We start from the raw sequence: 22,864 nt of genomic DNA on the forward strand, positions 1-22,864 counted from the left end.
AATTTTGGTATCACTTGGACATTAATCTGTGATGAAAGATGATTTCTAGCGGCAGAAATTGCATTTAACCCTTTTCTGTCTGACGCACAGTTGGAAAGTGCAGTTGTGACTCTCGGGAATGGGTTAACAATCTCACTGTATTGTTCTATATTACCAGTAATTTTGAATAGATGGAAATTTCTCGCTACTTCTCGCTCGATATTGCCAGCATTCTGTGTCAAGGTTTTGCAGCAATGCATACTTTAATGAGTCCTCGTGCAGGCAATTGTGTAGTCCTGGAGGAAGATGTGTGTTAGAGGGTCTTTTCCGTCGAAAATCCGGTCATTGGTTGAATTGACTGGTGTGATATTAATAGTTTGACGCACTTGCGGAGAAATTGATTGCGTATTTGCGGCAACGCTGATTCCTCATGATGTCAGAGAGGTGCCAATATGTGACGAAACACTGAACATCTGTTCGAACTGCCCTCTTTTCCTATGCTCACCAGCAACAGCAAAGCAGAGAGAGAGTGAGTGAGAGAAGGGAATTATCAATTGATGTCAATGTCAATGCTTCCACAATTTCCATCGGCATTTTCACACCGCTTTCAGATTGATGGATTTGGGCAGGGTTTCGTGTTTGTTGCTGTGGAAAATTCAGAAATATTATTATTAACAACTTTGTGGTCAATTCATGTGAAAAAATCACACAGTTGAGTGATGACAGCACGAGAGATGCATTAATGCAGGGATTCCGCGTCGCCTGAGGGACAATAGACAAGAGAAGAAAAATACATCAATTCATTTTATTGATTTTCCATACATTTCCACACATTCTTCAGTCATTCGCGTGCTTTGGCTCTTCGACATTTGATGTGTGTGTGTTTGAGTGTGTTTTGCCGTAGAAAATGTGCTTTCCGGGGGTGTTTTGTGAGTGTGGATTTGTGCATGAGCAGTGAGAGTAACACAACACACGCGCGCGATTTTCCGGTGCTTTTCGGCCAAATCTGCAATTCGTAGTGCGTCGAAGTCTGGAGCAAAAGGGTGAAACTTTTAGTTTGACTGCAACACAAGAGCTGTGAAGTTCGAATTTTACTCTCTTCTCTCAAAATTTTTCACACACTCCATCCATTATTGTAACTTCAGCCACAGCGAAATAAGCTTTCTTCTTCTCTCTAATGCAATAAGTCTGCATTTAGTGTTGTTTTGTGCATTTCTGGGACTTCAAATCGAATTTAAGCGGATCTTTGTTCTTCTTATTCTACAATAAAACCTGTGATAAATGCAATCGAATGTGTGTTTGTGTGTGTGTTGAGGAAAACTCCTTGAAAATTTGACCCCATGACTGGTGTATAGTTAAGTAACTGTGTTAAGGCTAAGGGTGGGTAAATTTATGGCAACTACTGACACACCGTGAAGAACACACTCTAGAGAGAGACAGAGAGAGAGAGAGAGAGAAGGAGTGAGAGATGAGGAAATAAAGGTGCTTTAGTGAATCGATATGAAGGGGTGTTTGCAAGTGTTCTCACATAAATAAAGTGTGCTAAAAAAGAGGCCTGAATTTCTCAAGTGAGAAATGGTTGATTTGCCATCGACGTCGCAGCGAACGAGTGGCGATGTGTTGAAAATGAAGCAATTCATGGGTCGAACGCCGGGAATAATTAAATCGAAATTTTTATCAGTAATAGGCAGTAGTAATGAAATTTTAAATGGCATTTCCAGTAAGGTGAGCGACAAAGCGTAGAATAAAGTATTTAGAGCACGCAAGATAATATTTTCCACGAGCGTATCGGGGAAAAGCACGTATTTTTCCACGCTGAGTTGTGATTATTGTGCCTTTCTGTGTGTGCCTTTCAGCTCGAGGCGCTGAGTTTGAGCTCGTCCACGGAGACATCGAGAGAGACTGAGGACGAGTACGATATCTTCAAGCCACAGCCGATTCCCAAGAAGACAGAGCCCAGTCCGCCGGATTCCACGAAGACGAAGATCGAGGAGGAGGAAGAGGACGAGTTTGATGACTACATGATAGACTTTGAGGCGCGCAGAGTGAAGGAGAGACGAGCTCACGAGGAAATCCTGTCAGGACGATATCGACATCCAAACATTGTTCCCAGTGAGTGAAGTTTAATCCTTACAGATGAATGAGCTGTTCTAAATCTCCCTTTGCTGGCAGGATTGACGTCGGACAACTTCGACATGGCAGATTTGAATCATCATGCGATTTCCTCCTCAATTTCCACGGATATCAGCAATTGCTCGATTGACTCCAAGTCACTGCACGTGGAGGATGAGGATGACACTGAGAAGGCGCCGCCGTCGAAGGGTGGAAAACCACTTCAGCCTCATCCGGCGATAGATATTCAGGCGCCCAGCGATCGGGCGACGCCTGTGGAGGAGAAAATGAAGCCGGAAGTGAGCAGTATCTCAACCAGCGAGTATGATCTCTGTCTGCCGAGTGGCGCGAGCTGTGAATCGTCTGATTTGAGGGTGTGGATTCGCTCGGAATCGGTGAATTCTGTGCCCTCGTGGGCTTCCTCCATCAGTCTCGATAGCCAATCGGAGGAAGTGGTGCTGGAATTCATGAGGCGCTTCCTCACCACACTCTTTGACAATTCCGGAGCGATAAGTCTGGAGTTGAAGTCGGAGTTTGGACAAATGGCACGCACTGAGGCGGGACGATTGTGGTTCTCACGACTCGTGAATGCGCAGCGCGTGAAGTCGAAGAGAGTGGATGAGACGACCTTCTATTCTCTCGTGCAGTACTTTGCCATTGTCCTGTTCGAGTGCCACGAGAGTGAGGATTTCTCACCGGCGAAGAGTCTCATGAACATGTGCTTCACTTTTTACCACGAGAGTGAGTAATTGCAGACTGTGTGTGTTAAAATGGGAGATTTATTGGTGTTGCTTTGCTTGTCTTTCAGTCACAGTTCCGGGGATTGAACCGTATCGAGAGTACTTGTACATCTACTTGAGGGATCAGCCAATTTGGCATTGTCTGCGATTCTGGAATGCGGCTTTCTTCGATGCTCTCCAGTGCGAAAGGGCGCATCGTCCGGTGCCGCAGACGAAGAGGCGGGGAAAGAAGGGTGTGAGCAGTTTGCCTCAGAGTGACTTTGATCGATCTCTGTCAGTGTCCTCCAAGGAGGATGAGGCAGTGAACGAAGAGGGCGAGCTAAATATCGATGAGGACAACATTGAGGATAAGAATCATCTGTTTGAGATCACGGAGGATGTGAAGTTTCAGCAAAACATCACTTTTGGCCAATTGGGGTGAGTGTTGTTTATAGAATGTGGAGCAGAAAATGTAATTGAATTTCTCTAACGCGCGGGGGGTGGGAAAATGCAGGACTTTCACATGCAACATGCACGCCTTTGGCCTGAGCAAACAGCTGTGCCTTGAATTTCTTCGGAAGCAATGCACCATAGCAAATCTGAGCAAGGAGCACGAGAAACTCCTGCGAGACAATATTAATCGCATGTATAGAGAAACGGAGCGTTGGAGCGAGTAAGGATTGACTTAATTGGCGAACTGAGAATATTGCGAAATGAGAGGAGAGGCTTTTAATTTGTCTCCTTTTCCTTCTTTTCTTCTCTTCCCAACAGACAGTAAGACACTCTCTCTGAACACACATTGACTAAACACATACTGAGTATGTTTAAGAGACAAATTTGTACTTTGCAAACCAATTCCAACACACTTTTTCAACTTACAGTCTCTCTTTGCGATGTTCACAAGACAACGAAGGCAATTGCGATGGTTAATTTTATTGCTGCAAGTGTACTTTAATAATCCTCTTAATTATGTATAGAGCGTTTGAAATTCCTCTCATTTTCCAATTTGTAGGCATTTAAGAGACACGTTAAGATGGTCTTTTAAAAGCGTGCATCGAGTGCGGTGCATGTCTCGGATGAAAATCTTTCTCCTCTTTTGTGGAGTTGATCGCGCGTATGCGAAAAGTATTTCAAATATAATTACTTTTTATACATTATGTGAAGAATAAACATTGCAATATACAAATGTGTGATTGTTTATTTGTCTGGCCACTATTTTGTTTGCCCTTTCTCAAGGTTCTCAACACGTTAATTTCGCAATTCTTAGTCAGACAAGCAGAATTTCTTCAGGATTTGAAGTGGTTTTTCTTTGCGAAACGCACTAAAATGTAGTGCTTGAAATTGAGTAATCGATTAGTGCAATATTGACTGGGATTTATACTTATCTTCTCACTCTCTTCGCTAATTGAATGTTGAAATTTCTCAAGAATGTTCTTCAAGACTGAAAAAAAACGGCAAAGAACTCGATGTTGAGTAATAAAACGCAGTTGATATTGAGGATTTCTTGTAATTCTCTAAAATAGCATGGAGTAAAGAGTGTTGTTTTTCATTTACTGTAATCTATTCAAATTTCATCTCTTCTTTATAAATAATTATAACTTATTATAACTTAAAAATTTCTTTACAGCCATTTCACTACACAAAAAGTTGTTCTCTCTTCAACAGATTTTGCCACCAACTTTTTTTTTCAAACCTATTATAATTCCACATCTCTTGTGGTTCAAGAGATTGTGTTTCAAAAAGGGGGCGAAGGAGGAAATTACGATTTTTATACATCATTTGTTGAGAAGTCAATCGGACTAATTTCTATTGCATAATTCATTAACTAACTTTTCAAATTTTTTTCTTTAAATTTATATTATAACCATTCCATTTAAGAGGTCCTCTCCAAATTGTCACCCGCACTAATAAAGTGAATCTGCTCTCGGCGCGCGCACGAGCGCGCATTTCAATTAAAGAGGGGAAATTTATGGGATGTGAAGTGATGAAAATAGTTCTCTTCTATCTCTCTCTCTCTTGGTTGGCAGATTTGGAGGCAATTGGAAGGCATTAAATGTCAATTTGTAGCTGATCCTAAAAACAGATTATTACACTCCCTCTCTGCCATTGTCTCAATCAATCATCAGCTCTAAATGCACCGATCCAGTTCGTTCTCGTCCACCTTGATAGTGAATATTCTTGGCCCATGCGCGGCACTCAATGTTGATCACTCGATTGACTGTTGGAGGAAAGAGAGGAAAAAAGCTTTCGTCAGGCATTCCCACAAATATGGATTGTGCGCGCGTCAGAGATACTCACGGCTGGGGCGCTCGAGGTGCACGGCGATCAGGGGACTCAGGTAGCCGGGAATGTTGGTGAATGGGTAGTAGTATGAGGCCATGCCGCGCTGGGGAATATACTTGAGCGGCCCGATGGACTCGCGATCGGACGGATGCTCACCCTGACACGAAATCCACACCTGCTTTCGCTTCTCCTCCGGCACCGACGCGATGTGCTCCTTCAGATCCTCCGGCATGTCCTCCGGCAGATCATTCACGTCGTCATAGTAGTCCGGCACCCAGTTGAAGATGCGATTGAGCTTGATGAAGATGCACGGCGCGGATTTGTTGAAGCCATAGCCATTCTCGCTGGTGCATTCGCCCCAATCCGACATGTCCACGGCACAGACGCGGCCCGGCTTCGGTGGTGAGTTGTAGTCGCAGATCTCCTGGTTCTTGCCTCCTCCAGCCAGTTGAGTCTTGTTCCGGTAGGCTGAAAAGTGATATTTTCACGATTATTTCCACTTCCTAACATTTTCGCTGAGCTGTACACCACTTCTGACTATATTATCTCCCCCTTGTTTTACCCTTGAGCCCAGAAGAGAGTTTCTGAACAAGAATAATTTAATTTCCAATTGAAAAATGTCCTGCGGATACTCACGAGCCAGGTAGTCATCGAGAAGGTCAGTCCACGGCTTTATGCTGGCCGGATCGGATGCCTTGTACCAAATGAGCGATCCCTGCGTGGTGTCTTCGGAGATGGGCCGGAAGCCCACGCCAGGATTAGTGCCGATGAGTGATCTGTCCAGCTGCCACTTGGGATACTCATAGGTGAGTGTGTAGAAGAGGACTTGGAGGCAGATAGCAAACAGAGCCGCTAATACTGTGTAGAAGATGGCATAGAAGACGAGGATTTTGGCTGGAAGAAGAGATACGCAAGACAACACAGATAAGAACAATGTGAAATAATTCAGTTTTTGGGAAATCTGAGAGAAAAACGTGTGACGATGATGTGACGGATCAATATTTGTATCATGAGATCGTCTGGTGGCTTTTATTTACCTCGCAAATTAACTTCTCAGCACGCAATTATTACCACCTTTATGCTCTTGACGTTGTCTGACGACTTTACTATCTAGTTTCAATTGGAATTCCCGGACCAGATCTCGCTAAACACCAACCACGGATTGTCTCTCTGTTCGACAAAACAGCACAACGCCAAGCAAATGGATCAGTGAAAAACAGATGATTTTCAAGGGAATCATCCATTATGACTTTTTTCTGCGACAGCTTTTCCCGTGAAGAGATTTTTTAGTGAGGCTTTTAGAGAATTCTTCTTTCTCACCCATTATGAGGATTATAATGAAAAACTTAAATATACACAGTGTTTTTTTTTCGGGTCATTTTTGCTCCATTGCAGTCCACGAGGTTGTCTGTTGGCTGTGGTTTCCTTGAAAACTCATTTACTGTCGCCTCTTTTTCCATATATACAAAACCCATTCATTGGGAGAATGGGAAAAAGTGTGTTCTATTCAGTCGCAGAATATTAATAATGAAGTGCGCTTGTAAAAGCGTCACGATTTTTTTGGAGAAAAACAGACATTGTGCGAACATAAAATTTATGTAAAATAACCATCAATGATGAGTGCCAGTGAATTTCCACGAGTGTGAATTCCCCGCTAGCATTTGTATTTCCTTCCCAAAACTCTTTTTTGAAGACACATATTTTTTTGGAGAGAGAGAAATGAAGACACTGTGCGATCGATTGAATATCAAATAAGAGCGCGTGTTTCAGAGGCGAATATGCGTATATATTTTTTGGGTTGAGACAAAAAGAGCGATCGTGAGCCAGCGTAAACTGCATTAAGCGGTTTTGTCAGGTAAAATCCCATAACAACCCATCATGAACATTTTAGAGGCACTTTGGAGCTGAGAAATCCACGATCATCCGAAGAAATTCACTCCGTCACACCGAATAAATAGCATTTTTGAATGTTTACAGGCATGACTTGGAGGGAGCTTTTAGTACATTTACTGCAAATATTGGCAAATACAATATCGCCTTTTCCATTGAAAAATCAACCTCTTCTTCTTCTTGCGTTGGCCTCCAATTTCACAAACGATCACTTGTTGCCATCGTGGATTGATGGGGAAATTCCACGCGAAAGCATCTTTATGACATCCATTAAGAAGGGCACAGAATTGCCCTGTCTTTACACGCATTTCACTTAGAAACCCAATCATTCCGCACACTTTATCATGAGAGAGAAGCTCAAGAGTCTTTGGGCAAATATTTGACTCGGTGGAATTTTTCCTCTGCAAGACAGTCTCACTGCGATAAAATGAGGATTGACAAATGGGATCTGCAATAGTCAAGTGCAAATATTGTGACTCCACATTAATTTCGCACTGTGTTTAATCACATCAAAAATGTAAATTTCATATAATTGCTCACTTCCAACACAGCCACAGAGTCTTGAAACGGGAGAAAAGTGGTGCAATGTCATCTTGATCACAGCTAGATTGGCTCTAGATCTAGATTAGAGACCAACTCTGGGGTGAATTTTGGTATTTTGCAATTATTCTTGAGGTCCTGCGTTGGATTGTCTTGGCATACAAATTGAGAAGAAATGGAGGCGAATTGAAGTCACTCAGTGAATCTTAACTAAAAGCCATGTGACTTTCTCAATCCTAAATTAAGTGTGGAATTCACAAAAAATTCACGTGAGACATCGTGAAAAGAAAAATCTCGTCAATCCTAAATATAATGCTCAAAGTGAGACGCGGATATTTTGCCATTTCTAGATCATGATCTATTCGGGCAGTCTGCAAAGTCTCTGCCAGAGGCTCGAGATGCTTCTCAATGATGGCCGAGAGGAAGAATGTGTGATCTACAAAAGCGAGGGATATTTTTAAAATCATTCTCACACTTTTTGGCACATCGCCAAAGTCAATTCCCGTCAGACTGAATTAATCAGTAAAAGAGTGTGGCGATCGAAAAGTGCCCCATTCCTCATCATTAACATGCTCTCTATTGACTCTCCTCCATCATCTCGCGATTTGCTTGATTGATCACCGCCAGCGCACAATGAGGCGAAGGTGTTGTGTGGAAGAGAAGAAAAAATGGTGAGTTTAGAGGTCAGAAACGCACTGAATATTACTCTGGTCATTTCCAAATCATTCGCGCGCCTGGAGAGTGTTTATTTATTTGTTGTGTGTGAGTGGCGAGGAAATAGCGAGTAATACGACGTGCAATTCAATAGAGACATCCAATTAATTTGCATGCCATTTAATATTTAAATGCGCCCCGAGTATATCAAATTCCCTGCCAAATCGTGACACTTGGTCAGCAATTGCTGGCCTTTTAATTAAAATATACATCACATGGATGCGCTATATTAAAATTACACATCTCTTTCGCTCTCTCTCTCTCTCTCTGGCTCCCTTCTTCAAGGCCACAAGACACTTCCTGGGCCGCCGAACGGAATGCGAGCACGACAGTTAAGAGCGACACCCGGAATTTGTGGAATTGTCCAATAAATTCTCCAATAAGGCGCGCGTCAATGGGAATTATTTAAATTCAATAGTGAAATTCCCGCGAGATTAAACTTAAGGAAAATGACAGTTTCAAGAGAAAAACACTCACCCCAACTCGTTGGTGTCCTTTCCATAAAAGTCCCCGCCTCGCTGTTGTAGATGAATTTCGCGAGGCTCTTCTTCTCCGGTTGGCGCATGTAGGGAAACTCATAAGTCACTTGACTCATGCCATTATTCTTGTCCTTTGAACTCGCCATGTTTGCGTGTGTTCACACCAAAAAAAACTTCACAACTTATTAACGGCACACTTTCTTATCAAAGACGTTCGATCGTCTCTATTTCTCCTTAGAAACACTTGATCCTCAACGCTTTTTGCGCTCTTTTATCGGCCGAGGAGTTTGCAAAAGAAGAGAAGAAATGGAAATAATCGATTAGACACCACACATTAATTAGAGGTAAAGTTTAATATTCTCTAAAACTGTGCGATGATAATCGAAACTGGTTAATTTTCTACGGTCGCTCGTGGTTGAAATAAGATAAAAAGATCTCTGGCTTCGCACTATTTTATCGGATTCACTTCCCGTCAATGAATTTTCTAACCCTCTCGGAGTGTTGTGTGAATCACGTGAAAAGCCGAATAGAATTCAATATAGTACAGAGTGTGCAGAAGATCACTGAGAATTTTCCCCTAAATAATGCATGCGCGCAAAATTTGCAAAAGAGAGGGTGGACAGAAAATTGAGGTGGAAAAAGAGGCACACACGAGTAAGAGAGATGAAAACACAGTTAAAATAGCAGCTGAGCAGCTCTTTGCAACTTCCAACTGGTTTACACCAAGTCCAGAAAACGACTGAATCACATTAATATAGCATTAAAATGTGAGGCTCCGATTAAAACTCTAAAAATATATGACACTCTATGCATTTACACACGATTTCCACTACTTTTACACCCAAACTGTATTATATAAAAGATCTTTTTCATTGGTTTTATCGGCGCTTGACGTCTTTCGGGGCGTCCCTGCTGAAAAGTTGCCTCTGTGTGTAAGAGATTTTTTTCTTTTTGTTTCTTTGCGTATGAAAAAGACACAAAACGCGCTCACAATGTCTTACTTCTCGCCGTTGATTATATACCGACACTTCTGTGGCGCTCAAAATGCTGGCCGACACAGTCTCTCTTGGTTTTAATAATATTGAGAAGGAAAATTTCGTCCACGATACGCGCAAACACAGACTTGCGGAGCGCACGTATTGCCACAGAATTGAGCAATGAAGATGAAGGGAGAGAAAAAAATGTGCGAGAAATGAGGAAGAAAAAGATTTTTCATTGGTTTGCGTACAGAGTTTCACTCTCTTTTTCCCTGATAACGCGCGCGTACACACATATCACTTCGCCTGCGGTATCAATTTACCTCTTTTATCAGCGATACTGATACCAACAGAGGTCCCACTTTGTTTGCTCACTCTCACAGTGTCTCATGGGCTCTGGCAGAGAGATAGAGTGGGAGAGAAGACTTCATATTTTTCGTGCCGTTTCGCCGCGAAACGAATTCATTCCACATTTGCCGTACAAAACTTTCGAAAAACCGACAGAGACTCTTTGCAAATTCAACACCTTGGAAATCAACGAACGAGGAAATCGCGCGCGCAGGAAATTCTACCGACTTTTTCACGCCAGCAAATATTCTTCAATTGAATTGATGTTTTTTTTTTACCTCAAAACAATTAATTTGTGAGTCAATTGCGATTTATGGTGGAAAAAATTCAAGGAAAAACACACAGTTTTGCTCATGAAATCTCAACCAAAAGATCCAATTAAAAAATCGCCCCTCAATTCAACACAATGATTGATAAGAACAAGTGAAGTGACGCGAATCGGTTTATATAAATTATCGAGGTAGATTCGCAGTATTTTACTGTAAGAATGCCTGAAATTCGCAATCAATGTAAAGCGATACAAATGAGAGCGATTAATCTTCGAGGAACAGGTTGCAAGACGCTTTTGCGTCATTCTGTTTGGGTTTGAAGCGGTTTTTATTGCTTAATATATTTGTAAATGCAAATTAGATTACATTTACACATTTGATAGAAAATATTAACCCTTCAGGGACCACAGAATTCTGAGCGAGAGAATTGGAAGAAGACTGTTTCTGCTAAGTATTTGGTTTGTTAACAATGTATTTGAGAGAATGTCGCGGAAAATAACTCTCCGGCGACACTCAGAGATTAATTACATAACTCAACATGAAGTCCAGACAGTGTTTGTGGCGAAGGAGTCTTTGAGACACATTGCTTTAATCCAGTACAATCCCGCGAATAAATATTTGATAGAGTATTTGTGGAAGATATTGATTTTAAATAGATGTGCAATAGTAATCAATAAGTACACATTTGCGTAGTTATTTCTTGAGTGTAATTAATTTGTTGTGCTCTCACACACACGCAAATTAAATTAATTTCTGCCCTGTCGCGTCAGACTTTCGTGCTGAGAGCAGTCAAAATAAAATTTCTACCTTTGCGCGCCGCCCAACCCAATCGTAAATTCTGCAACAGGCATTCAACTCCTTTTCCCACCTCCTTCCTCGTAATCCCTCTGGTCTCCTGAATTGTGTCTGCAGGAAAAAAGCAGCAGGGCGTGTGCCTAAATATGCTCCGCAAAATTACATGGTATTTAGCAAAGAGGATTTTCACTTGGTGTGTAATTGGAAAATTTTCCCCTGGCAACACACACAATTAATTGATGGTGAAACATCCACGAGCGCCTTGGAAGAGTTGGGAAAATGTGGTGCGTGAGGGTGATATTTTCCATGGAAATTATGTGACAGTGCTGGGAAACAATTTGGCCTATTCTCGGCCCGAGCTTCAAACATATCAATCACCGAATTACTCATTTGTGGGTGACTGACCACGAAGAGGAGATATTTTGCATAATTATGCGGAAAATTTCACCCCATTGTTCTCTCTATTTTCCAACCCTCTCTGTACGGCTTTCCACCACCCACTCTGCGCCCAGATCGCATGCACTTTGTGCCCATGGCTGCTGCACAGGTTCATAATGCGATGTCAATTGGGTCAATGAATAGTTAAATTTGCATTTTATGCAAATTTCCACCCAACACGCAAACTATAGACAGAAATTTTGATGGAAAATTGCACAATGTATCTTGGGAGGTTTTCCAGAATGCAACAAGAAAGTAAACAAGTGCGTTTAGAGAGAGAGAGAAAAGAATTGCACGAAGGTTCTGTGTGTGGGAAAAGTTCATGTTTACACTTTTAAGGGAATATGTTTCTATAGTTTTTTTTTTTCCACTTTGTGTGCAAAATTAACTTCATCATGAGGTGTAATGAATATAAACGCAAAAGTGGGATGAAAACTAAACTGCGAACACAATGTTGTTCTTAAATTATTCATATTGCAAAATACACACACTTTCAAACTTGTGTGAATCTCTATAAATTAATCAAAGTGAAAAAGTAGTGCTGAGATACCCCAAATTTCCCTGCTTTTCCCCTCCCCTCCCCCACCACACACAGCGCGGGCGAGAAGAATAAACAATAAATGTGGGTGAGTGTGTGAAAATCTATCTTTAGCATAAATTCTCTGAAAATGAGCCTTCGACGATATAATTTTCCACCTCTTCGACAACTTTTTCGCCATCGGACTTTAAACGCCTGTATTTCACGCTTATGGCAATTTGTCTAACAAATTATTGGCCGCTGGTGTGGGTGATTGAGCACTACATGGGCACAATGGGGCAGAAAGGGGGAGAGAGGGATGTCCTCCTAATGTATCTCATTTTCTTCGGTGTCCTGTTCGTCTCGGCGGAGGAAATTTATGTGACGTCGGCGCCTGTTGCTCTGCCCCACTCAATTCACGTCTCGTTTGGAGGACAAATAGAGCTTTTGTGGTGAACTTCTTTTCATTTTCACTACACCACAACTTTGTATGTGCGAAAAATCCACTGGGAAATTCATTCTCTTTTTCTGTGTAGCCAATTCCAGCGGGAAGAATTGTCAAAACTCCCCCACAATCAAATAGAAAAGCCGCCTTTCGCGTGTGCGAGATAAATTTTCGCGGGAGATTTAATTAGATCTTCAGAGGAGATTTTCTCTGTCGCTCAACATTTTAACCTTCGCACACGAAAGTTTTTGCCTTCAGAATCAGCGACACGCAAATTTTACTTTTTGGCAAAAATGCCTCGAGAAGAAGCCCAAAAAAAGAAATGTGGCAAGTTTGCACAGTTCAGATGAAGAAAGACAAAAAAAAAAACTGACTTGAGGGAAATGTGAATGACACTCTTCTCACTTTGTGACCTCTGGACTGTGGAGAGGCAAGAACAGGAATCACACACAATCTCGAGACACGAGCACTCGACAACTCAACAGTGTGGCTCTCGAGGCGCCACTGAATCCCAGAGATTAACTCTGGCCGCTCATCTCCCAAGCTCAGCCGAGTTTTCCCTCGTTTTTCGCCTTCGTTGTGGCATCCGAAGCTCACCAACGGCGTCTGGCCAGGCCAGAAGTCTTCGCGCAGTGTCTATAAACATTTTATGCTCGCCAGTTGCCAGTAGTTGATTTTCAGGCCAGGAGATTGAAAGGAGAGAGAGAGATAATTTTGTTATGAACTGCTGGAAAAATGCATGTAAACTTCCCAGTTTGGCGTTGTCAGGGGAAAGAAAAACATTAGAGCACGAGTGAAATTCATCAATTAATGAAGTATTTCAAATAGATATAAATATTTCAAATGGATAATTTCATGTGAATAAATCATAAACCATTGAAATCGATGGATTTGAATTTATTTTCAGTATTTGGAATTAATGAATTGCTTTAGGGGAAATCTGGCTGAAAGCAATTCCTTGATGTTTATAATGTTAATCAAAAGCATTTGGGCGTTGAATTGATTAAGAGATCAGTCCCAAATTAGGGCTAAACTCCATGGATGATGATGATGATTAAAATAGCTGTTCGTCTTTAAGGACATTTTTCAAGAACCTTCAGGCCGACCTTGTGTGATGGGTTGAATGGCAAATGAGATGAACTGAGATGTAATAATTCTATGTGGGAAACTTTGAGTCGCGCGGCAAAATTGTCTATTTAAAAATACCCTCAAGCATAGCCATCATTTCCACTTTCTCGCTCTGCATGCCGTCATTTCCACTGGGCTTTTTCCCCGCTCTTCCTGGACGGGGTGGAATGCGGAAAAAGTAATGTTTGGTCAATGGAGAGACATTTTTCTCCCCATTCTCTACCCTTGGCCTGTCAGGCTTCCATGTGGTGCCTTTTTTATGTTTCAATGAGAAACATCAACCCTCGCTCTTGATTAAATTGGCGCCTTGTGCGATGGAATTCTTCTCTGCGTCTCACTCTGCCAATCGTTTTTTTTGTAACAATCAACAAACGCCTGTCGCTTCCTGCAGGACGAAATTCCCCGCGTGCATTCGATTTGCAAAGGGAAAATGGGTGAAAAAGGCCATATTATTGACGGTGTTGGAATGCATTTGTCATGTTGTAACGCTTTGGCAACTGAAGACGCTAAATACCTTTGCGTAATGAGATAGACTGTGCGGTGGACGTTTTTTTTTCCACCAGACTCGTCGCATTGCAGCAGTTTGTTCAGGTGTAATCAGCCAGAACTGGATTGAACTGAAAAGATCAAACATCTTTTAAGATTTCCATTCATTCTCTTGGCCATTCTCGCCTCTTCGCCGGCGAACAGCATATTCTCCAGGCAGATGAAGTGTGCGGGATTTCCCCCCCAATGAAGAAGCCTACAAATTGACATAATTCTTGCATAAAAGATCAAGGATGAACCTTTTGCTGATCAATCATGTTACGCAACATCACTCCAGTTCTCACCGCAAATCATCAGGAGAGAAATTCGCCACACGAGCAGCCAGAAATGTGTGCAATTACTTTAGCGAATTGAAGCAAATTATTAAATTAAATATAAAGCCATTCATTGTTTATCAAAGCTCTTATCGTGCCTCTTTTGTTTCACTCATCATGCGCAGTGTCGTCAATTGTACACTCTGTCAGTGTCACTGATAGAGGCCCATGAAGGGTGAATAAGTGGATCAAATGGTTATACGATGGCTTTTAGGGATCAAGCAAGAAAAACCAGCACACAGAAGATGACTAAGTGAAGGAAAATTACTTAGAATGGAGAAAAACAACTCGAATGATAAGGAAAATGGAATGATTTTGATGCAAACAGCCAATGAAAATCGAATTTCATCCAGTTTTCAGCCCCTGAAAAGGTGTTGAGAAACGCTTTGCTTCATAAATCTTCTGTGGAGTCGAAAGACACTCGCAAACGACACAAGTTCAATGACGTCATATCGATAGATAGGGAGAAGTTTTGTGGTATTTGTACCGAGCTGGACAGAGATAAGAAAGACCGCATAGACAAGAAAATACACCAGAAAATTGATTAGGCGAGATCATGACACACATTTTTGCCTCAATGCGACACGAATCCTTGGTGAATTCCTCTTGGACGCCTTTCTCCTCCTTCATACACTCTGCAAATATTTGCCACTGACCACTTCTTCGTCACCTGATAAATCAAAGGAGATGCGAGCACGTGAAGGAGGAATTTAGAAGTTGAAAAATTCCTTCTCGCCAGTGTTTTTGCTTATCGGCCGGCTTTGCTTACGCAACGGAGAATTCACGTGCTTGAATGGCAATCTATCTAATTGAGGTGCAGAAGGATTTTGAGGGTGTGATAGAGTGGCGACCAAATATTTACGTCATATCAACATCACAGAGAGTTTTATCGCATCGAAGAAAAATTCTCCTTCGAGGAGAGAAACATCATCAGAGTATGAAAGGGGGATTAGAGGGATTTTTCCACTCTTTGCACCTCTTTTTTGCTGTCTTGAGAGCCACGAAATTAATTAGATAACTTCCAATGATATCTCAAACCCATTGACTAAGAGAGGATTAAGTCGGAATATTTCTTGACGTGAAGTGAATCACAATTTTTTCTAAAAATGAAAGCTTATTTTGGGGCTAGAGAAGTGATCTTTAACACTCTGAATTTGAATGTGATTTCACTATCAGAAGGAGGAAGAATTGTTGAGAACATTGCCAAATAGTCACACTTGTGTGTTTTCCAACAAATAACCACACAGCTTTCAATTGTGGATAATATAAATTGCTCAACATCATAACATAATAAATGATAAGGGTTCGTCGGCGGAACATTGATTGAAGAGCGTTCGTACTTGTAAAGTTTAATTCACCTCAATTGCCCTCATTTCTTCATGTGCTCGAGAAGAGAAAAAGAGGTAAAATTGTTATTTTCTATTTTATTTTATCATAAATCCTACAAAGAAATTGATTCTTTTCTCATTTATAATCTTTTGAGGAATATCATTCCAGGACGCAAAAATGTTCTTTTTTTTTAGAGAATTTTCATTCACAAAGTGTTCACACAAAATATATAGTCAAAAAAAAATGTGGTGAGAAGAGACGGATTGCAGAGTATTATAAATTTTTTTCTTCATCTCTGGAATATCTAATCTGTGCACATTTGAGATTCTCACTAAGATCTCTTCGTGATTGTCTTTTTTTCACATTGGTTGTAAGAAAAAACCGTTGAATCAACAGAAATCATAAAATTGTCAGCAGTTCTTCCAAAAAACGTAAACTCTACAAATATGCCATGGCGATAAAGCTATAATCTAGCACGTGTTCTTCACTACTGCAGGGCAGGAAAAGAAAACAGGGGAGGAAAAGGGGGAGAAAGTATTGAAAATATGGCTAATTGTCATCCTTAAATTATACATTCAATGGGTTTTTTCTACACATTTTGTCTTTTTTGTCACAATTATATACTTTCCTCAGCTAAATTCCTAACTCAAATCGCGGCATCAATACTACAAAATAATAATAATAATAATAATAATTCTGCCTTGTGTGTTTTTGTGTTTATCTGTGTAACTTTTGGAGATTCGTGATTTGATGCTATCTCGCGTTGCGACAGTTTTGTAATTAAATTATTTTAAATTCTTTAAATTAGAAAAAAAGAAGAGATTCTCTCAGCAGAACACGGAAGGTGTTAATCGATCATCAATTCAAAGTGAACCGATCCTATTCTCTCCTTTCGGTCGTGATGAATATTCGCGGCCCAGGCTTTGCACTCGATGTTGATGATGATGCCACCTGAAAGACAAGAATCGCGATTAGTCAAATGGCAGCTTTTCTTAGGCTACAGAGCGTGCTTTCTTCACTGCAAGACTTACGGACTGGACGAACGAAGTGCACAGCAACGAGTGGACTCAAGTATCCTTCGGAGTTTTCGTACGGATAGAAGTATCCTGGGAATCCCTGACGAGGATAATACCGCACTGGCCCAACATTCTCAATATCAGCGGGATTTTCGCCCTCGCAAGACACCCAAATCGTATTCAGCTGCAATTAAGGAGGCGAATTACTCAACATTTCACCAAGAAATTACATCAATTTCATACGGTGTGAGGCGTCTTGACCTCCTCCTCCTGGATGAGGTCCCTGAGCTGCTGTGGCATGCCGCCGGGCAGTCGGCGAGAGTCATTGAAGTACTCAGGAATCCATCCGTAGATCTTGTTGAGCTTCAGGAAGACGCACGGCGAGCTCTTGTGGTAGTTGTAGTTGTTCTCCTGCGTGCACGGCGTCCAGCTCTTGATCTCCACATCGCAGACCTGGCCGGGAGGCGGTGGGCGCTGGTAGTCGCAGTTGTAGATGTTCTGGCCGCGTCCAGGTGTGAGACCGGGTGTTTTGTACACTGCGAAAATTGGCGCGCACAGAAGGCGCGAATCTCAGTGAATCATGTCCTCAAATAGAATTCCCCTCAAAGTCACCCATAAAAAGTACCGTGGAGGCAAAATGTGTGGCAAGAGAGCGCGATAATTGAGTGATAAAATGGAGCAATTAAGCCATTGTACAAGGATTTTCTATTTCAAGCAAAAAATATCACGTAAATTTCAATGCAGATTGAGAACAGATCGTGAGACAATTTCCACCCCAAAACGATTATTAATAGCGAAGTGTTTTGCATTATTATATAATTTGGATGATATATATCTCAGAGTAGAGCTGGTTGTTTTTCTTTTGTGGCGAAAATAGAAGATGCATCTCGGCTTGGCTGATGTGCTCAATTGCTCTATCATGTGCACGCATTGGCCATTAATTTACCTGCCAGGAAGTCATTGAGGGCCTCCGTCCACAGCTTGTAGTTGTCATAGTCGGTGCCTTTGTACCAGATCAGCGTGCTCTCCACATTCTCCTCGGGCGGCAGCGGCCTGAAGCCCAGACCTGCAATGGAAATTCGCCCCGATTATTTATCTTGATGATGAAAATCGCCAATCATTCATGCACAATTGCATTTACTCTGACCCAATTGCACCTCAAACACACTCCAAAGTTAATCAATTGTGTCACACAAATCAATAGAGTCAACTATTATTAATTCTATTATCAGTCGCGCGTCCACTTCAGGCGCACCTGGATTTGTCCCAATCAGAGATTTGTCCATTTTCCACTTTGGTATGCGAGGATCGAGTGTCTGGAAGAAGACCCACATGCAAATCGCCACGAGAGCCGCCAGAACGCCATAGAAGATCGTGTAGAAGATGCCGATTTTGACTGAAAAGAATATGTAAACATTTTGAAGATTATTATCAACTGCAGTGACTTTTGCGCGTGCTAAATTTAAATTAAATGCGCGCAACCTTTTGAATTAATTTCACTCATTCATACATTGAGATTTTGTGTGTTTCAAGTCGGAAAAGTAATATTGCGAGCGCATTCTTGTGTCGCGCTCACAAAAGTCATTTTTTCACTTTGCACAATCTGTGTCAAGTTTATTTAATTTCCATTTAAATGCGGTCTCACAATGCAATTTTCCCGCATTTATTGACTAATTAATGTATAGCTAAATCACGTTCGAACTTTCTGTGAAGGTGACAAATATCGAGAAATGCAGAATTGCTGTTCTTTCAGCACTCTTAACGAGAAGATTTCTCACATATTTTTCTCGTTTTTGCAAATTGATAATAAAAATAGTTTAAAAGAATTTAAAATGAACTTCAGAATTCCTTAAATTCACACGTTTTTACATTTACTATTGACTACTTTAACTGTTGGCGTTTTCTTGACGAAGAAAGTGTAAATTTAACTAGATTAGAGTTTTTTTTTTAATGAACAGGTAAATTTTTACAGCAAAATTTAAGGATTTTCATGTCCTGATTAGCCCACTTTCCCCTATTCACGGGCTAGCATTTCTCAAGAAAGATAAAATACGGAGAAATCCATGGGACTCTTCCTCAGCTCGAGACTCTCACTGCGATTGCCTGAGTTCAAAGAGCTAATGCAATAGAGAGAGTGTGAGTGGCTCTGTCGTCTTAATTAATTGTTATTGAATGAGTCAGATGGGGTCTTCTTGCTGGTGCGATGAATTTCTTCGAGCGAAAACAGTTTGAATGGCAGGAAACCTGTCGACTGTCGCCCGACGCAGCACAAAGTTGTCTCGTTTGGCGCCAGAACGAGATGAGCGGTTGTGCGTGTACCTGGACAGGTAGCGTGCGAGAGGGAGAGAATGGGCAGGTATGGGGACACACCTGTGCGGAACAATAGGGAAGGAGAGCGAGAGGTCTCGCCGGAGACGAAAAGTTCCATTGATGCATCTCGGCGAGGCGCAATGTGCAATTTTGGCCAAATGTGTGACGAGCTGGCTAAAAATATTGCACATTAGCCAACAGAATGATGCCGCCAGTGGGCTTATAATCATAGGAGAAATGTATTTAGGAAATTATTGTGTGGCCTAAAATTAGCCACACGAAAAGTGTCACGATGTGTCGACAAAATAATGCCAACGTACACACAATTCTGCCAGCGCAAGTGCCTTCTCCTATGATTCACTCCACGAGCACACAACTCCTGGTCGCCTCGGCGGGGGGATCGTGTCCAGAGGGGCACTGGAAAGCGGGAAGTTGGCAGTGTTTTCCCGCACAGAATTTCCACAGCCAGTGTGAGTGCGAGCGAGACGACTGGAGGAGATCTCCAGATGGGCAGGGCACATCTAACAACAACACGAGCCCCAAAGCTGCGCATGAACTGGACACTTACCCCAAGCGGTGCCGTCGCGCCCCAAAACCGTGCCCTTCTCGCTGTTGTAGACTTGCCGCCAGGCGCTCGTGGGCGGCGGTCTCCGCCTCACGTAGAAGGGATCCTCCATCTCCATCTGGGGCAGACCGCCGTGCACTTTGGACATGTTGTCTGGCTCGCAGGCTGTCTCGTGGGGGCAACTCTGGGGGACTTTGGAGCCCGGGAAGACGCGCGCGCGCGACTGGGTGACCTCTAGGGCTGCTTCGCGCCTCTAACTCACGGAAGACACTGGCGAGGAGTGAGGAATTTCGCGACCACCAGAGAAGTGGTGTGAAACTCGCGTCAGTGACTGGGAGAGTCCATCCAGCACACTCGAGAGCCCAGCAAAACTGCCCAACTTCACCTCACGGATCTCACGGATTATGTAAGGAGCGCGCCTAATTATAATTTAGGGGATTAAGAGCGCTTAGAGGTCCCACAGGAGAAACTATTCCGACCCGAATGTCGATCATCGAGACACTGATCGCAACTCCCAAGCCATAGTTTGCTTGGGAAGACTCATACCGTGTATGTGCATGTATTCTGGCGTGCCACGCCGCCAGAAAGACGCACCAACACCGTCACAGCGGCGAAGGGGCCGCGCGCCCTCCCTTCGAGAGCCTCCAGCCGGGTGGAAAACACGTGGAAAAGCGAGTGGCCGCGGAGAAAGTCATTGACTCAGGCCCGGAGTTTCCCTGACTTCAGCCCCAAGTATTTTGGGGTGCCTCGGTGAAGTGTCTCTCTCTGAACTTTCACCTTTCGTCCCCTTGCGTGACCGCGCGCAGAGGGCGGAATTTGGCTGAAAGTTTGGTAACTTTCGAAATATTTCCCACCGAAAGGCAGTCAAATGCACGTGAAGAGCAAGACAGAAGTTGATGAACTATTAGACTGCAAATAACTGCAAGCTCTGGGAAAAACCACATAAATAATTTGTATTTTTTCTTGGAAAACTAGAAGACAATGAATTAATAGTTATTTTGAATAAATTGCTGGATTTTCTATGCCAAAGACATCAGCAAATGTAATGAATATGCATAAAAACTCATCCTAAGAACCTAATCAGACTTGAAGTATTTAATTCATTCACTTGAACGGCTAGAATGTGTCAAACGCTGTAATATTCTTATTTCTGCCCTTTCTTCGAATTCCAACACTTTCTTACCTCTGTGAGCGCTTTCACTCAAGCTTGCACAGAAATTTTCACAATTTCTGTTGTGAAATTTTCATTTCCTAATCATAACTATAATAGTTTGTCTGTATTAAGCGCGCATATTGTAATATCTGTCCACATGGTTTCAAGTTAATAGTTGTGTGAGGGTTTTGTGGTGTTGTTTGTGCTTCTTGGACACTGTCATTCTACATTTCCCCACCATGAACAACACTTTGGCTCTCTCTCAGAATGATTTCAGGAGACTTCAGCTTGAGAAGCGCGGCGAAGCAAGAAATTCCTCTACATATGTTGTTATTCAAACACAGTCAATGCTTTGTCTCCACATTACACTTCATTCACATCCATTAGCATGTGAGTTTATGCTTGTGTGCAGATTTGCAGAAGATGACGAAATTCAAGCTAATTTGAATATGCAAAATTTGCAAAATCAAATGCGAACCACTTTAAGATGCGAGCGAAACTTAAGGAAGTCCCCTCAATTTTGGTTGTTGTCCCTCCAACAAAGGGTGCGGACACAACGCCAGAAGGGTTGGCAAACAAAGGTGTGCCTCAATATATTGTAATTAAATACGGAGTGGAAGGAGAGAGGCAGAAGAAATCCATTCATACTTATTCGGCCACCTTTTCTTCGCAGTGTAGCGAAAACCATTCAAATGATCGCGTTCAGAGGTTGAGTCGTGTCTCGGCTAGAGTGTCTCGGCCTGAATTCTACACTTCAAGTCACTAAAATTGGTACATTTGCACTGGAGAGTTTTGGAGGAAAAAATGCCAAAGACGAAACATTCAATTTTTCAGATGCGTTATCATTATTTTGTTGTATGCTTGAGAATATTCCCGAGTTGTTACGTAAAGAGAATTGCTAATAGAGTTTTATGTTCCATTTCTTTGAATGAATCTCAAGGTCTCTCAAATCTACTGATAAGGAGATGAAAATCTGCTTCGCTACTCACTCCAGCTCGATCCTGTGCGTCCGAAAACGGACTTCTTCTTGGGATTGTAGATGAACTTGACGAAGGACTCCTTCTTGGTTCTCTGCACGGGTTTTCTGTAGTACTGCTGGAAAGCATCGATGGAGTCATCGGCGTCCGTGGGCATCTTGCTGCCTTGGTTATCCTTTAGGGAATCACTGGGATAATCACGCTTGTTCACTGGGAGTGCAGAGACTGAACTGTTTCACTGGGGCAGCGCTGGAGATTTAATCCGTTCGCGACGGAGTGTCTCAATTGACTGATCTCATAATCCCTCAGTCGCGGATCGTGTGGGGCTCAATCACTAAATGGGGACTTAATGAGTGGCAATTTAGCGGAGTAAGATTTCAATATACACCAGGAGGTCTCGCGGTCAGCTCAAAGGCCAGCACCGAAGGCTGAATTGTCCCTTTGCCATCCGCCTCAGGACACACAGCTCAGTCCTCTTGAGGACACCCAGAATTGCCTCAATCCCGGCCTGTTGTCTGTGTCCATGTGACAATGAGACCGATTTTCTGATTGAATCTCATTGCAATTGTTCTACTTTAATGTGTCTCTGGAGAGGCAATTTCCGGCACCGTTTTGTTCTGCCCATTCCGACCATTCTGGCCACTGCATCTCTCACTCTCAGTTCCTGGTGTGGCACCTGAGCCCATTCAAGGCCCGATGGCCAATTCATTGATCAGCGCGCACTGCAAAATTCAGACCTCGCGACTCGCAAAGGGGGAGATAGTGTGGCTGAACTAGTTGCTGGACATCTTAGGAGAATTTTAGGGAAAAATCTGCTTTTTAATCAAAGAGTTAGTCTTTTTATTTGCTACATTGAGTCTATGAGACTTCAAAAATAGGTCAGAAAGCTTTGAAAATAGTTATTTTTCAAATTTGAATTACGTTTTTGTGGTTATGATTGCGTTTATCTGTATTTTTCATCTCTTTAAGATTGATTATAGCAATTTTCATGGTGCGCAAATGCTAAATTCTTCTTGTACAC

The 22,864-nt window shown here is 42.3% G+C and overlaps 3 protein-coding genes across 8 annotated transcripts; 1 reads left to right on the forward strand and 2 right to left on the reverse strand.

Annotated features, from left to right (window-relative positions):
• The first annotated feature begins 824 nt into the window (after nucleotides 1-824).
• On the forward strand, nucleotides 825-3,996 carry LOC132262893 (uncharacterized protein KIAA0513). 2 transcript variants are annotated; one of them, XM_059762367.1, is made up of 7 exons: nucleotides 825-1,704; nucleotides 1,836-2,091; nucleotides 2,152-2,832; nucleotides 2,900-3,248; nucleotides 3,325-3,483; nucleotides 3,582-3,628; nucleotides 3,692-3,996. In XM_059762367.1, exons 1-6 carry the CDS (start codon nucleotides 1,555-1,557, stop codon nucleotides 3,586-3,588), a joined length of 1,602 nt encoding a protein of 533 aa, XP_059618350.1. In that variant the 5' UTR covers nucleotides 825-1,554; the 3' UTR covers nucleotides 3,589-3,628; nucleotides 3,692-3,996. The 2 variants fall into 2 exon arrangements, with proteins under 2 accessions (XP_059618350.1, XP_059618349.1); XM_059762366.1 differs by having other exon boundaries at nucleotides 3,582-3,996.
• Nucleotides 3,997-4,297: 301 nt separating this feature from the next.
• On the reverse strand, nucleotides 4,298-13,007 carry LOC132261760 (sodium/potassium-transporting ATPase subunit beta-2-like). Of its 4 annotated transcripts, none has more exons than XM_059760714.1 (5): nucleotides 12,911-13,007; nucleotides 8,715-8,984; nucleotides 5,730-5,987; nucleotides 5,109-5,561; nucleotides 4,298-5,028 (listed from the first exon to the last, which is right to left on the reverse strand). In XM_059760714.1, exons 2-5 carry the CDS (start codon nucleotides 8,860-8,862, stop codon nucleotides 4,922-4,924), a joined length of 966 nt encoding a protein of 321 aa, XP_059616697.1. In that variant the 5' UTR covers nucleotides 8,863-8,984; nucleotides 12,911-13,007; the 3' UTR covers nucleotides 4,298-4,921. The 4 variants fall into 4 exon arrangements, with proteins under 4 accessions (XP_059616697.1, XP_059616696.1, XP_059616695.1 ...); XM_059760713.1 differs by having other exon boundaries at nucleotides 12,880-12,988; XM_059760712.1 differs by lacking the exon at nucleotides 12,911-13,007 and adding an exon at nucleotides 9,369-9,478.
• Nucleotides 13,008-15,902: 2,895 nt separating this feature from the next.
• Nucleotides 15,903-22,111, reverse strand: LOC132262173 (sodium/potassium-transporting ATPase subunit beta-2-like). 2 transcript variants are annotated; one of them, XM_059761333.1, is made up of 6 exons: nucleotides 21,856-22,111; nucleotides 18,094-18,234; nucleotides 17,785-17,904; nucleotides 17,082-17,374; nucleotides 16,854-17,022; nucleotides 15,903-16,773 (listed from the first exon to the last, which is right to left on the reverse strand). In XM_059761333.1, exons 1-6 carry the CDS (start codon nucleotides 21,998-22,000, stop codon nucleotides 16,670-16,672), a joined length of 972 nt encoding a protein of 323 aa, XP_059617316.1. In that variant the 5' UTR covers nucleotides 22,001-22,111; the 3' UTR covers nucleotides 15,903-16,669. The 2 variants fall into 2 exon arrangements, with proteins under 2 accessions (XP_059617316.1, XP_059617317.1); XM_059761334.1 differs by lacking the exon at nucleotides 21,856-22,111 and adding an exon at nucleotides 19,717-20,196.
• Between the last annotated feature and the right edge of the window lie 753 nt (nucleotides 22,112-22,864).

The sequence above is a fragment of the Phlebotomus argentipes genome, unplaced genomic scaffold (genome assembly GCF_947086385.1).
Source record: "Phlebotomus argentipes unplaced genomic scaffold, Phlebotomus argentipes genome assembly contig_15, whole genome shotgun sequence".
Lineage (NCBI taxonomy): Eukaryota > Metazoa > Arthropoda > Insecta > Diptera > Psychodidae > Phlebotomus > Phlebotomus argentipes.